Here is a 15837-nt window from a genome sequence, read left to right on the forward strand (position 1 = left end):
ACAGAAAACAAGGAACATCCAGAGGAAAAGGAGCGAGAAAAAAACTATATTACTGCGTGACAAAGCCTAGCAAAACCTGTACGTCTATGTGGCTGCTCTTCGTTCCTGAGGTTTGAACTGCAGTGTCTGTATTGTAGCAGGGGTGGCCTACGGTAGCACTGAGAAACAAACGAATTCTGTTCCTCATTTACTTCGCATTGCGGGATTATATTCTCAGATATGAAAAGAGTATACTTTGACACCTGTAAAGAAATGAAAGTCGACACGTACCGTTTTTGTCAAAAGAAACTTACGATTGCGACTGCGTTTTGCGCGTCTCTAGGGACGTTCCTCACAGAGTGCAGTCGTCAACAAATGATGAAGAGCGATAATACGAGCGCGTGGCCTTCGAGCATTTCTGTGCGCATGCCTCAGCAAGAGTTAAAAAATGTGCTAGTAGCAGAAATACTCCCACAGCTTTTAAATGTCAGCCCTTTTTCATTTTCTTTAAAGGCTTCCACACGACCATGCGATCGTAGTACCGCGTTCCGTTCGTTCACGACTGTACTACGTGTACGGGCTACACCGGAAAAATGAGCGCTTAACACTATTCATGAGACGATTGTCTCCAGATGTACCAGTATTCTTTGGTTTGGCACGCTCAGAGCATGAAGCAAATAAATAAATAAGCAAATCAGGCTGCTTAGAAATGAGGCACTTTTATTTATATATTTTTTTTTAGCGAACTGCTCGTTCAGCACGACTATATACAGGACGTGCTTGTACTGACTGATTGATTTCCTCTCACCATCAGCCTCGTAAGGGTCCCATCTGCCGTAGCTGGACTATCAAGCACCCCGTAAGTGGACAGAAGTCGCAGGATTAAGCTGGCATTTGCACCTTGCTAGATTTCATTTGAAAATAAAGTTTAGGGTGTAAAGCGTTATGGCTGAAGTGTAGCTAGGAAGTGAATGATCTGCGGCCGGCATGCATACGGCCCGCAACTAACGCTGAAAGGAATATCTTGCAGGTATTGGGGAGGGGGGTAACGAGCGAAACTCGCTGACGGTCGAGATAGACACCAAGTCGCGCTGCTCTAATCCAGCTAAACTATTAACGCTGACGCTCCAGAACTTCGGCAGCGGTTAGCAATAATTACTCCAGGAGTCATTTCGTTCGTCTGTGTTATTTCCCATCCATGAAGAAAGCTTCCTAAAGGGACGTAGAATTTTCTGACATGTCATGAAGTGATATATGGGTAGATTATAAAACACGACGCGCATTCGTCCAGGCTATACCCAGGAATTGTGGACAAAAGCGTCTGTGAGCGGGAAACCCTTTATGAACGCAATTTTTTCATATAACGGAAAATTTCACTATGACATACAATATATCCGCAGATTACTTGATGTCAGTCTTGTATTTTTTTTTTTTTCTATTAACGGTTTTTCCATCGTCAAAAGCGTTCCCCATTGGTTTTATATGGCAGTCTTAACTGTTCAGTGCGATCGACGGAAGCACTTTCAAAGAAATATTTTGCAACATATCTGAAGAATGGACAATCACCTTCGTTATTTCCGTAACAGTGTCTTGCAATTTTCTAAATTTTAAAAATTTTTGTACGAAAAAGTTGGACATGGTTCCGTTGAGATACACGATCCGATGGGAGGCAACTTGTCAGAAGGCGCGTTTCCTTTAGCATGTACGGTGCTGGCTAGAGCGTTACTCAACATAGCGCATTTTTTTCGCTCGGGCGCTAGTCTAGATCGGGTGCTCGATCGATACAACCTTCTGTAAGGGCGGACAGGACGGAGCACCTCAGTCCCGTCTACCTTCCTTGTGTCTCTGTGTGTTTCGCGTCTTTAACCAAAGTTGCGCGCTAAAGCTGTACATGCTAAATTGTATCAATGTTATTTGGAGACAACTCCATGAAGAGTGTGCCTTCGTTCAGCGATATACATGAGCTGTCATCTAGCAAGCACTTTAGGGCAGACCCACAACGTCTTGTGTGCTTTCTTCGGGTCTGAATAGAAGACGATCGAGCAGTCTCGTTCAAGCCTCAAACCAACATGACCACTGCGCTTTGCAGGCCAGAAAATTGCAATGAAAAGCACGACTGTCGCCCCAGTGCTCGAGCTCAAAAGATGCGATGAAATGGTCAGCACAACCCGCGGTTCTCTAGGCTTCGTTCGTATTTCTATCTAGCTGATGTTGTAGACCTGGCCGTGGTTGTGGACAACAGCTCAGAAGGCGGAAGAAGAGAGAATATAGACAACCCTGACTTGTCAATTGGCTTCTCGATGGGAAGGAAAACAGCAGGGATTTATACCGCGTTATGAAAAGGACCGTGACTTACAGTATGACTAAACGACTCTTTTCGAGCTGTTTTTCTCGCCTGGCCGCCCCGTCTCCCTCCGTGCACACGAGTGCGAAAGAAGAAACGTGCTTCCGACGGAGAGTGGTTTCATTACTCGTAGTTTCATGCAATGCGATGCCGGTGAAATATCTGATAAGCCAGGTGGCAGAGAACCATCCAAAGCTATTGCCCTTCGCGATAACATAGCCGTTCCGGCTATTCTTAGCCGGTTTATGGCTGGTGTATTCGCGGCATTGGATTGAAATCGGGCTTGGCAATCTTGCCAGCCTACGAAATGATGCCGCGTCAAACGCGACTCCTTTCAACAGTTCGCACTGCTTGCTGTACAGGACACCTAAAACGATGTTCATGTTTTACACACCTTTACTGCGTGGCCAGTACGTCGCGCCCAGAAAAGTGAGTTGACCTTCCATATCCCCCTGTATGCTCACGTTCATCTAAGATTTTCGACAGGTTAGCACAGTGGAAGCTTTTTTGGAGAAAACAGTTACACGGGGCAGAAATCGCCAATAAAGCTATCAGTTTTTGTTTTCGTATTTTGCTCGTTTGGATAGAGCAGTGTACAAAACATGGGACGAAAAGTCGCCAGTAATTAGCTGCATCAGGTATGTTTAAGGCAGCAACCTACAGGTTTGATGTTTAGTAGCTAGGAAGGGCTAATCATTTGGTATCCAAAAACCATGACAAGGGGTTCAACTTCGCTGCAGGTGAAATACACATTCCGGTATTATGTTGTTTCGTATCTACGATATAAAGCTATCAAAGCTGTCAATGAAATGCCTAGCCTATGCTAATATTGTGTGCACATAAGGAAGGGCTGGTGCGGTTGCGAAACAGGCAGCAGGCATGGCAAAATTTCATTGAAAGCAAAAATTTTGCCGAAACAAAACATATGAGCACAAACTCATTAGCTGTCCCTAGAAGAAAGAAGGCGTGTTTAGATGTCGTTTCACTCACGCATCGACCACAGCTAAGATGCACATTAGAGACACTGTCGTTTGCATGTTCTGTGCGCGTTCTGAATGGTGCACGTCAGCTCTCACGCTGAGCTGACGTGCACCGGAAACAAGGCACAGGAGTCAGTGACATCGCTGCTTTGGGAGCGCTACGATAGAAGGTTTGTTAGACGCATTCATTTGTGAAGCAAAATCTCTCCCATTTGCCACGTGTTCTGAGCCACATTATGACGTAATACCTACAGCCGTGTTAACTGCGTTTGTACACCAGTCTAATCTTCTAGCTCCCTCGACGCTACCAGCACCAGTAGAGACATGCCAGAAAATACTCTGCCCAGAGAACCGCGTATTGTGCTGACCCTTTCGTCGCATTTTTTCAGATCAAGCACTGGGGCGACAGTCGGGCTTTTGGAACGTCTGTCCGCGGATAAGCCAGAGTTGACGAAGACCACGGCGGTCAAGATGTTCGCTTTCACCAATCAGGCGACACAAGTGCTCGCCGCTGGCGCTCGTGCGGGCCAGTGCGATGCCCAGAGGGCACGGATAATTTCGGAGGGTGACCGGACAGCCGTGCCGGCTTTAACCCGCGAGTGCGGCGCTCACCTGTGGACGGCTGCCGGGCGCGCTGTGCGGCGGGCGCCTGGTCGAGCAGGCGCTGCACGGAGAAGCCCTGCGCCGCGGCCTGGTGCTCGGGTCCCATGGAGGCTCTCTGGGCCCCGGCGGCGGCCCAGCGCCAGGGCGGCCCCGCCCGCTTCCTCCACGCGGCCAGGGAGGAGGGGCCTGTGCCGCCAGCACGGCGCCCTGAGCGTGGGCTCGGGCGCTTGCGGAGACGCCCCGGCACCACCACCCCACCCCCCTTGGCATGGGCCCCCGTAAGGCCTGCGGCCCGCGGAGCGGCAGAAGCGCTGCTACGACGCAAACGGCACCCTCCCCCTTGGCGCCCCCGCGGCACTGGCTCTGCGAGGGGCTCCCCCTTGACTGTATCATTCCTGTCGTTTCACGGCTGGGCTGTGGGGTGAATTTCGCTGCTCCAAAAATGCTTACTTCTTAAACGGGTATTTAAGTCGCCTTCCCGCTCCTGAAAACACCGATTCCGTGGCTCAGATCTGTAGCTCAGTAAATGCATTGCTAAGAGTTTTACTTCATCACGCAAAAGGCACGCGCTACATTGTGCCGCAGCGTAACATGCCAACATTGAGCTGCTGTTCTTGTCCTCTGTAAGCGCAGTAGCCGCCACGTTCAAGTCCAACTTTGCCTCGTATGGTTTGCTTTACTCCTGCCGTGGCATTTGGCACCTAAGGTACTTTCTATTCCCTGAAAACACTGCCTTTGTGTGAACTTCTTTATCTTTTCTTATTCGGTTGATCGAGATAGGCTATAAAAGAAACGGGCTGTATATGTCAAAAGTCAGCTGCTGCTTTTCTCCCCAGCACCGACACAATGCTCTAAAATTTAGCGGCAGAGTTGTGTTGTCCTCACGGCTATTGAGGCTGCAGCAGAAAGTGCATGTCATGCAGAATTGCGCCTATGATCGGTTTATGTTACTCGGCTACCTGGGCGCTGAGGTCAAATTTCGCCCCTCACCCTTTTGAACGTGTCAAAAGCTTTACTTCCAACGTGCGATGGCTAGGAGCGACTACAAGGGACTTCCAGGTCCGTATTTTGTTGCGACCAGTTCGCTGATTGATTCTTTTTATCTATCTGCCATTGGCCAACCAAAACCGGCGAGTAACATTGCTTAAACAGTGATGTTTAAGACGTTAGGTTCTAATGATAAAATAGTAAAAGAATCAGCAGATAAAAAATAGTAACATGATATTTGATACCGCGTTTAGCTCTTCGGTCTCTTGAGAAAGTGACCCGGACCTTGGTTATGCAATGAACGTTATCTCTCACTCTCTACCACTCTGAACTATCTTCTTTTCTGCATTCAGACGTTTATTTAAGGCAGAAAACTACTAACGTCATAGGGTTAAGGGCCCCGGTCAACGGAAAACCCGGCGTCGTCGCCGGCGGCGGCGGCATGAGCGAGAAATAACCAGAGAAGCAACCTGGGTGGCAGGTGGGCTACCTAAGTCACAAGACCATGTCACGTCATCACAACCTGCGCACCAGATTGTGAGAAAGCTACCCACCATGGCAGGCGTCACTTAAAATTAAGGATTTGCTCGCGAGAGGTTGCTGGGAAGGGCAACCTGGGTCCCACAAGCCCTCCCGGTGGCAGCACCTGCCATCGCAGGGTAGTCGTGCATCGCTTAACTGCTCCACCTCTGCGACAGGAGTGGTATGAGGAATGCCAGGGATCTATTAATGTAAAGTAGAGAATGACCAATTCCGCACATATGGGTATTAACCGACTAAAGCTATCGGGTCATAACCTTAAGGCGGAACTTCAGTGTCCCTTCCAGTTTGTTTTTGCTCCCAGTACGGCCTTCCATCTCGTAAATAAAGACAAAATCGGCGATGTTCAGTCACCGTCCTTGTCTCCGTTTCCATTTCACAGGTTACTGTCCTCAATCGGTATTTCTTAAATGGAGCCTGAACGTGTAGTACCATAGCAAGAGATATAACGCGAACGAGACTACTGAAACGAGGACAGCCTTACGAGGCGGTTTCATTTAAAAGAGGATGAATGTTAGAGCACTTGATTTTCACTTCCAGTGTGCGAAGACCTCTCCATGGAAGTATTCATGTAGCCATACTTCTTAGCCAGCTTATCTTATTCCGATATACTATTTTTGGCCTTGTGGCGGGAGCAGAGCAGCACGAGACAAAGAAGAGAGAGGCGGGACACGACGCTGTCCTGCCTATTCGCGTTTCATTTGACACTGATGGTACAGTCAGGGACAAAAATCTCTGAACCGCGTACGCCGTAAACAAATCCAAAAGCTCTGTAATTAGCCGTTGGCTGGAGATCACACTTGTGGAGGTGAAAGAACTGGATTTCACCTTTCTACTCAACAAGTGTGGCTCCAGCCAGTGGCTAATTATAGATTTATTGGCTTCGTTGAGGGCGCATGCGGTCCAGAGACTTTTGTCCCTGACTGTGCATTCTTCTCGCCAGCAGACCTCTATAGTTTGCACCACTGTCTGCAGTCTTAGCTGTCCTAATTAAAAGGAAGCCCGCTTCGACAGCCTTTGTTCTTCTACTTACAGAACCCATTTTCCAAGCTTCTCCTGACGGCAACTGCACTATTCTGTTGTCTTTTGTGCCTCGAGCAGAAAATTTTTCAAATTGTTTTGAAAGTATTTTAATAAGTGGCCACATATGGAATCTATTACACGAAAAGAATCTACGCCTTTTGTTTTCGATCAATGCAAAACTCCATCAATGCACGTTTTCGATCAATGCACGCTTTGGATCAATGCAAAACTCTGTTTGAAGCATGTCCGCGAGTTTGGCAGCGTCATTTTCTCTAGATGCACGTGCTTACAAGCTCCAAGCTTTGCTATAAGTACTTCCGGAAAGACCCGCCCCTGTGGCTCAGTGACTTCCGGGTGTTCAGTTGCTGGTCCCGAGGTTGCGGGTTTTACTCAAGTCGCGGTGGTCATATTTCGATGGAGGCGAATTACAAAAACGCCTGTGTGCTGTGCGATGTCACCAGGTGTTAAAAAACATCAGGCGGTTTAAATTAATCTGGAACCTTCCACTACGACGTACGGCATAACTGAGGTGTCGCTTAGCGACGTTAAACCGCAGTCTAGAATTTAAAATTTTAATACTTATGGGATAACTAGCTTTGAGTATGGGCCACGGCTTTCCAGGTCCTGACGCAAACAACGCATTTTACTTTGAGGCCCGGGTTCTTATTCAAGACTCTAGGTTTCGGGCTGGGCTCTCAAAGCTACGTTATCATTATTTGTCTCGCTGGCAAATGATTTTAATTTCAATTCATGGTTTGTTTTTCCTGGTACATTGCGGGTCCGCACACCACGGTTGTATTTGATCAACACTTGATTTCACATCTTAAAACAAACAAGCTATCGGTGCCAAACTATTCTTTACAAGCGGTTCTTAGCAAATGAAACTATTGAGCAAAAAAAAATGGTGCTATGCAATGTTGAATCCGCCTTCAGCGGTTCAGCACTGGCGTGGGATGACAAGACCCGCGGGGTGACAAAGATTTCTGTCGTCAGATTTGCAGTTGCGGCGGTAAAGAAGACCGTCCCGGACGGAGAAATGGGAATATTGGCGGCGGAGGACCCGAGGATGTGGAGCCATGGTAGGGGCACAGAAGACATTCAGTAGGGCAGAAATCTAAGGATCCCGTCGCTGCTCGGAAGGCTTATCCAAGATGTGGAGGGCGGTCGGTGGTGGGCAGGGCGCGGGAAAAATAGGGGCTGGCGAAGGCACCAGAAACTGGAAGGGAGCGTCGTAGTCAGAATGCTGGCGGCCCGAGCGGTACATGACACGGATATGATATCATTGAAGCCGCAGGGCCTAACGGCCGAGACGTCCCGGCGGATCCTTAAGAGAAGAGAGCCAGCAGAGGACATGACGGTCTGTCGTCCACACTATTGCCAAACACTCCTCTTCAATAACGGAGTAGTTGGACTCTGCTTTCGTAAGAGCACGGCTGGCATAGGCCACGGAAAATTCGGAAAATGCAGGCTTGCGCTGGGCTAGGACCGCACTGAGGCCGACACCGTTGGCATCGATGTGGAGTTCGTTGGGGCAGCGGGATCGTAGTGACGAAGTATGGGCGGCGAAGTCAAAACATAGCAGAGTGTCGCGAACGCGTCGTCGCAGGCCGATATCCAAGAGGAGATGTTAGTGGGGCCATTCAGGAGCCGTATAAGGGAAGCTAATGGTTGTAGCGAAATTTCGGACAAAACTAAGAAAGTAGGAGCAGAGGCCTACGAAACTGCGCAGTTCTTTGATAGAGGTAAGTTTCTGGAAGTCATCAGGTTCAAGTAGAACTCCATCTTTACACACGACGGCGCCGAGGATTGAGAGTTTGCGGGCAACGAAGTGACATTTTTACAGGTAGAGTTGAACGCCGCCGCGTGTCAAGACCAGGCGGAGACGACTCACATGGGTTGGCGAATCAGGGAAGAAGATGACGACGTCGTCCAGGCATGGGCGTCCGGAAGGGGGGGAAGTGGAAGGCGGTTGCCCCTCCCCCCCCCCCCCCCCCTCCCTCCTGGAATTACGGATATTATTTATGCACTAGTTCCTTTTTGGTGCTAACCTACCGCCGCCCCATCCCCGGACATTGGGTGCGGACGCCCTTGCGTCCAGGTAACACATGCAGATATGCCATCTGAGGCCACGCAGCACTTTGTCCATCATTCTTTAGAACGTCGCTGGGGTGTTGCAGAGGTCGAATTGCACAACGCTGCATTCACAGAGAAACAGACAGAACGCTTATTCACTGCTCCTAAAGTCTTGGTTGTCTTCATAGGTGAAGTCCCTACTCCAGGACTCCGGCGGCGGCTGCTACAGCTTGGGCCCGTTCGACCAGTGAAAGCTGATCTCGGGGTTCCCAGCTGGACAGCGCGCCTCCAACTGCTCCTACGTGGCATTGTGCCTGACTGGGACTGCTAGAGTTGCGTTGGCATCCCCATGTGGTGTGATATAGCGTAGCTGTCTCTCCACACCATGGGCATGCGAGCCTGTATGTAGCGGGGTGTATCTTATTTAGGATAAATAAGCACCGATCTGTGTGTGTTTGGAGCTGCCTCCAACTTACTGTCTGCACTTTAATGAGTTGGCAGTGGTGTGGGGGATAGACCCTCCTTAGTACCCTAAAGTGCTCCAGTATGTCACGGTACGTCTGGGCAACTGGCTCGAGTCCCAACGCATCAGCCGTCATTCGGTTAGTATGTCCTCGAGCGATGGCGTCCGCTGCATGTTTCCCGGCCAGGCTGGCGTGTCCCGGTGCCCTCAAGATCGAATGTTTTGTTCGCTTGAGCCACCTTGGCTTAGAATGCGGGGAGCATTCTTGCCAATTCCTCCTTTCCGGAAATTCCGGCAGGCCATATGCGAGTCCGAGATGATTACCAGCGATTCACTTCTGTTGCCTTCGGCTACGGCGAGAGCAATGGCAGTATCCTTTACTTGAGTAGGTGTAGCACAATCCCTCATGGTGACGCTAGCTAGCTCCTTGTGAGCGTAGTCAGTTGCCGCTGCCCCCATGGCTCTGTGTCTTTGGTAGCTGGCTGCGTCTACGAAAACGGATTACTTTTTTGCCAGCGATGCGTTGTTCCATCGCCTGAGCCCTTGCTTCCCTCCTGCCTCGCTGCAGTTATAGCTGCATGGGCTTAGGGATGGGTAGTATTGTGTAAGTCGCCCTGATGTCGTCCAGTACGTCCTCTGTCTCTTGGATCTTCTTGTGGCTGTCAGGGTGTCGTGGAGTCCGTCTGTAATGACAAAAGCGGTCTTCGCACGATCAGCCGTTGCCATGGGTGCCTGCAATAACACGAGCGTTAATCAAGGGATGAAAAGAATTCTGCGCCTTGCAGACAATCAAATGCGTCGTTGATGCGCGGGAGAGGATACATATCCCTACGCGTAATTTTGTTGAGTAGGCGATAGTCCATGCAGAAGAGAATGGACCCCCTCTTGTGCACAAATCCAACGATCACTGAAACTAAGGAAAGCATAGGGGAATGTTTGTTTCATTTTTTATAATTTTGATCTTGATCAATGGGAAGTTAGTTGTGTAATAATTTCATGGATGAAAGATAATTGGTGTCATAGGTAGCATAAGACGGTTCTCGCACAGCTGCCGCACTCAACGTTTAATCACGTTCCACGTGACACTAGCGGCAATACAGGACATTCGATGTCCGGCGCTAAATGGACGAGGGCGACGCTCGTAAACTCTCTCGTGGTTAAGTTGCAGGCAGCGTAGATATCCACAAAAGCAGGAGATTAGTAAAGAGCCGCCACCATAGGTCAGTTGGCAGAGCACCGTACCCGACATGCAGAGGTCGTGGGTTCGGATCCCCCTTTCCGTTTGTGGTTGTGTTTCTTCTGCTTTTTAATCTATTAACTTTCAGCCATAAAATGATTGCACTACTAATTTCCAGGTGACAAAGACCACTAATTTAAAAAAGGGAAACATTCCACTATACTTAGTTTCAGTGATTGTTGTTTTCCTGAATATATTATAACCAGCCCCTCATATCCCCATTCCTGTGTATACATAGTCGAACCCAGTTATAACGGCCGCAGTTGTATCGAGTACTTGCTTATAACGAATAAGGGTGGGGCTATCGTCAAGGGACACTTTTATCTTAGCCAAAAGGCCGAGAAGCCATAGGGGCTATCGTCAAAATATGCATTAGGGCAATGCGACTGCCTCTCAGATAGAACGAACAACAGTGGCGGCGTAAATGGCCAATAAAAAACAAGGAGGCGCCGTAAACTCCGCCCGGCAGCGGAAACACTTTCTCTTCCGGTGAGCGCGGACATGGAAGAGCGTCTTCGGGCGTCCGTGACACCCACCCGTAGAAAGAACGTGGGAACCCAAAAACGCAGTGAAAATGCCCGAGACATAGCTGACAAAACGGCAATGACGGCAATTTTACCAAATGGTGCCGTCGAAAGCGCCTGCCTTGAAAGGCGAACAACCTAGTGTGCACGAAGATAAACGGCAGCGACCGGTGACAGTTCTTTGCCATATGCAAATCTCGCGCACTAGGATGCTTTGAGAGCTACGTTTTCGTACGCTGCAGGCCGAATACTGAAGCCTGGTTAACGCCTGAGTTTTGTAGCGAAAGCTACGCAAGGTTAGCAGAAGCGCATTTCGCGGTGCCTGCCAAAGGCCACTACTGCGCATGCGCCGTTACCATGGCAACCACGACGCCGCAGCCGCTGCGCTGCACTGCGCATGCGTAGAGTCGCGCCGCGCAGCTGGGATATAAGCCGGAAGCGATGCGCTCACTCCTCAGACGCGCACCATGGAAGAAGAAGAGCTTGAGTCTTCCGATCCAGAAGTCGTCGCATGGTACAAGGCCGGCCGACAGCATGAAAACGAGGCGAGAAAGGACGAGCGGGCGGCTGAGACGCCCGAAGAACGAGAGGAACGTCTCGCGAAGAAACGCCGGCAAGTCGCTACCGAAATGTCAGTAGACGAAACTGCTTTCTCTACGCATATCCTTGCCTAGCTGAGCTAAGATACTGCCATTATTTTTTTCTTTTTATGCGACGAGCGTGCAACCAGGCACAACGTCCAATGGCTCGATGGGTATCGCGCACGATTTGCTTGCCGAGTGGCTTTTTGGGTTCGACACTGACATAGCGAAAAAAATACGAGCTCCAACTCGTGCTTGACAACACTGAAACGCATCCCATATTGCCTCCTCTGGTTATGGTGGAAACGCTCTTCCCGCAGCCAAATGAGAAGGCTGAGATCCAGCTATACGACATGGCCGTCATTCATGTGCCCAAAATGTCCCAGAACATCGGCGCATCATCCAGCTTATGCTGATAGCAACTGACACAGCAGCAGCGACACTCCGCTTCGGATATCTTTGTTCGCTGGGGTGGAAATTATTAAGGCCATGTAGATGGGACTGTGGAGCGCAACAGGAATTGCTTCCGTAAAGCATGGTTGAGATTAGACGACTGACGTCTGACAACTGAGATTATACGCACGTTGATTCGTAGCAACGTGTTGATGATGCACACATGACCGGACATGATTTCGCCTGAGACGACTTCGTTGGTGTGGATCATTACGCGGGCATCGCAAAGTCGTGCACTGAAGAAGCCACTGTACGCGAAGTACGAGCACTGCTCGACGGCTGAGAATCTGGTGACGATTACTAGGAGGCCGACCTGCCACCAACTGCCGTGAACGGCTTAACTGCGATTAGTTACATCCTGCTCCTCAGTTTAATTGTTGGCACTCAGGACCTCGGCGAGAAATATTAAGTGTGGCCACCGTTGAAGGCATTGCAAGCGCCGTAACATATATCCTTTGAGGAAGCCGACGCTCATAAATAACTTACTGGAATCATTTTCTTAACGGTCAAAAACACCGACACTACATCTACGACAATCAACGTCGTAAATGTAGTGTCTGTGTTTTTAAACCCCTAAGAAAATGATTCCAGCAAGCAAATAACAACTAGCCCAACGTAATGTTTTAACGATGCTTATAACGAAGTCTTGTAAGAAATAAGCGCCAATTTCGTTGCACTTTCTATCTATGTATCTACAATGAAAAGTCCGCTTGCTACGAACCTCAGATACAACGAACGTAATCTGTGTGACCGCAAGGTTCCTTGTACGTGGGCTCGACTATATATACGTGTGTTTAGGTTTATGGTGCTTAGCATCCTAAGGCGACTCAGGCCATGAGGGAAGCCCTAGTGGAGGGCTCCGGAAAATTTCGACCACCTGGGTTATTTAATGTCCACTGACATCGCTCATCACACAGGTCTCTAGCATTTAGCCTCCATTGAAATACGTCTTGCGCGGTCGGGATCGAACCCGCGTCTTTCAAATCTGCTGCTGAGCACGCGGCGGCTATATAAAGGGTGTTTCACCTAAGACTTTCCATAATTTTAAAAATGGGCTTTTTGAATAGACCTCTCCTCGGGTACGTCATGCGAGGCGAGTGACGTCACAGCGATGACGTTTCCGGTTCACGCCGGGAACCCGATGGGAAAAACAGTCCTCCGTTTGCGTGCGATCCCGTATAGTTTTGCTGGGCGAGCAAGGAAGCTATCGCAGTGCGGGCGCCGGAACCCGTGCCTCGACCCTGTCTCGTGATGCCTATGAGCTGCTGTGCCGTGGGATGCACTAACCGTGCCAAGAAAGGCATCCGCTTTTTTTCGTTTTCCGCGGGGCGAGAATCTCCTGAAGGTGCACGCAATGCGTCGAGATAAATGGAAGCCAAGACCGGCAGATAGGATATGCGGAGCGCACTTCATCTCTGGTGAGAAGCATTCCTTTCTTTCAGTTGCTGATTTTGAAGAGCTAGCGAGGTGAATGCACTGTGAACTTTTTTTCTCGTCTTATCCGCCAACGCAGGCGCCCCGTCCCGGCGCACAGTCAGCGTTCTCAGCTTCAGCCCCGTCGACAAGCGGCCGAGATCGAATCAGCGATGCCATGGCGGCGGCGGTTGCGATACAGAACCGGATAACACAATAAAAATATAAGACTTCGCATGCACTAACACAATCAAAATATATGACATCCTACGCACTGCATTATTGTACGCTGACTTCACACGTGAACAGTATTCTGACGTGACGGTTAGCGTGTAATGCATTTCGAATCTACCGCATGCAATTAGCTTTCTGCTGATCAAGGTAGCGCGTTAAAACGCTGTTTTTCGACACCCCGCCGAACACTTGAACTTACCCGGCCATGCATGTGCAGTGAGCTGCCTGCACGCTTCCTTCTTCTCGCAAAAGCGTCCACGCTTCGTACGGCTCGCCGGTGGTCCTCTGCGACGGGGTCACTTTTGCTTTTAAAAAGCAGCACTCTAAACCAAAGTCGGCTGCCAAAACTTGGCGCACGTGCCCTTTTGCTGCAAGAACGTACGCCTTCAGCGAACGGTAGCACTTCATGCTCTCAGTAAGGGCCGGGCGTCTGAACGAGATAAACGTAATGTCGCCAAAACGCACGTCTGGCCACAATTTCGGGTCGTTTCTCCAGTCCTTCAAAACGAACGGGTCAGGGTACTGTTTCCCGTCGACTTTCAACTTTTCAACATATCGCTGCCGGGCGATTTCAGGCAGTGATTTCGCGTACCCTGACAGCTCCATCGCTTCCGAGGCACGTACGAGAGCGCTGGATGCCAGCCGAAGAGAGCGCGTTTTGCCCATCGCCGCTAGGAAGGAGAGCGCTGCAGTCGCTGCACGTGCGTTCCGTGACGTCACGTTGTTTACTCGAGGGAGAGGTCTATTAGAATAGCGCTTTTTTGGCATAGCTCTGTGAGCGGTGTAGTACAGCAGAATGCAGCCAAGAGGTGCTAACTAGCCGGCAGGTTAACTAAAATTGAATAGTTAACTTTTTAACTATTACTGTTAGGGTCCTTAACTATTGAGAGGCTGTAGCCCACTGTAAGTAATGCCCATAACAGTTTTTAGAATTTAGAAAACGCGCTTACCCTTGGCGCTATGGTCTAACAAATTTTGGCTATTTCGAAGAGTTGCGTGCACTAGATAGGTTGCTTTGCCTGCAAGCTGTTTTGTTGAGCCATTGTTTTGTTGAGCAATTTGTTCAGCCACATCGCCGATGGTAATCGCGTTTTCGAAATTTTAACAACTTATATGAATATTACTTACCATGGGCTACGCGCCTGTCAATAATTAAGGAACCTAACGCTAATAGTTAAAACGTTTACTATTCAATATTAGTTAACCAGCCTGCCAGTTACCACTTCTTAGCTATTCTGATGTAATACACCGCTGACAATGCTACGCCGAAAAATCACTATTCTAACTCAAAAAGCCTATTTTTTAAAATTGTTTAATGTCTTATATGAAACACCCTGTTGTTCGGAAGGTAGCACGCCGGAATGGATTTTACTGTAGTCTCTTCAATGTGAACGAGATTATTCAATCGCTGCTTCACGTCATGTATGGTTGTGACCCTGCGTTGACTAATGAACATCTTCTGCTTACGCTCTGAACGCCCGTCTCTTGCATTCATTGTAGACGGCCCAACGGGGCTTGTTGTTGGCAGCGATGAATCACGCCAGCCCGGAAGGCTGCGAATTCTGGTGTGCTAATGAGGCGCGGAGCAGTTGTCGCCCGACCGCGTGCCTCTGGAGAGGTTACGTGCTCTGGCAGTCTGAGGCAACGAGCCAAAGGAACGTTATTTTAAGTATAGTTCACTGATTAAGCAAGAAAAAAAAGATGGCACTTAAGCCTCGCTTTACCACGCGTCGACACGGAGACGAGATGGAGCTCTCCGAACAACCACCGCTGCACCTGCGCTAGTTGCCAGACTGGCTGTTTGCCAGACAACAGGGAGCGGAAATAAACAATAGAATACAGATATAGAAGAAGCTGATAAAAAAGCAAGAATAGCAAGGAGATGAACGAAGACTACAGGTGATGATACAGCAGCCAGTCAGCAGAGTAGAATGAATGACAATGAGAGAGGTTCGCCTCGCAGTAGCGACTAGATGGCAACATCAATAAAGGCCGGTTTCATCTAATCCAGTCCAACGTGTTTTATTCACCGCATTCTCAATTCACGGCTCTTCAAGCGAAAAAAAACAAAAAAAAAAACTAATATTTAGGTCTATGCGAAAAATATAGGCCCCCATAACTGCAGCTTTCAAGTAAACATAGCGCAAATCAATAATTTTATTGAAATTTGCGCCCCTATAGTGACGCAGAAAAACTGTCGATGTGTCAGTTTGGAACATAAAAGACGCCAAAAATAAACTGTCGCAGTCCACGATTCAAAACCCCGCATGGCTGCGCACAAGAGGACCTGCGGTACGGTTAATCAGTGAATGTCAAACCATTTGTTGTTTACATTAGATTTTCCCTTGGTACAACCCAAGCCGACAATATTCGTCTAATTCAATATTCGTTGGTTTATCATGC

The 15837-nt window shown here is 49.0% G+C and overlaps 1 protein-coding gene across 2 annotated transcripts in view; it reads right to left on the minus strand.

The window, feature by feature from the left end:
• Positions 1–15837, minus strand: part of LOC149352474 (paired mesoderm homeobox protein 2-like) — a 40387-nt gene that overhangs the window by 15870 nt on the left and 8680 nt on the right. Inside the window, exon 1 of one of the 2 annotated variants that reach the window (XM_089577170.1) lies at positions 3916–4073. The exons of the other annotated variant lie outside the window; for it this stretch is intronic. Within the exon in view, the coding sequence (XP_089433296.1) occupies positions 3916–4012 (97 nt within the window). The 5' untranslated portion in view covers positions 4013–4073. Of the gene's footprint in view, positions 1–3915; positions 4074–15837 lie in introns of those variants that run through there. 2 annotated transcript variants of the gene reach the window in all.

This window comes from Amblyomma mixtum, chromosome 3 (assembly GCF_055824585.1).
Source record: "Amblyomma mixtum isolate Tamu chromosome 3, ASM5582458v1, whole genome shotgun sequence".
NCBI lineage: Eukaryota > Metazoa > Arthropoda > Arachnida > Ixodida > Ixodidae > Amblyomma > Amblyomma mixtum.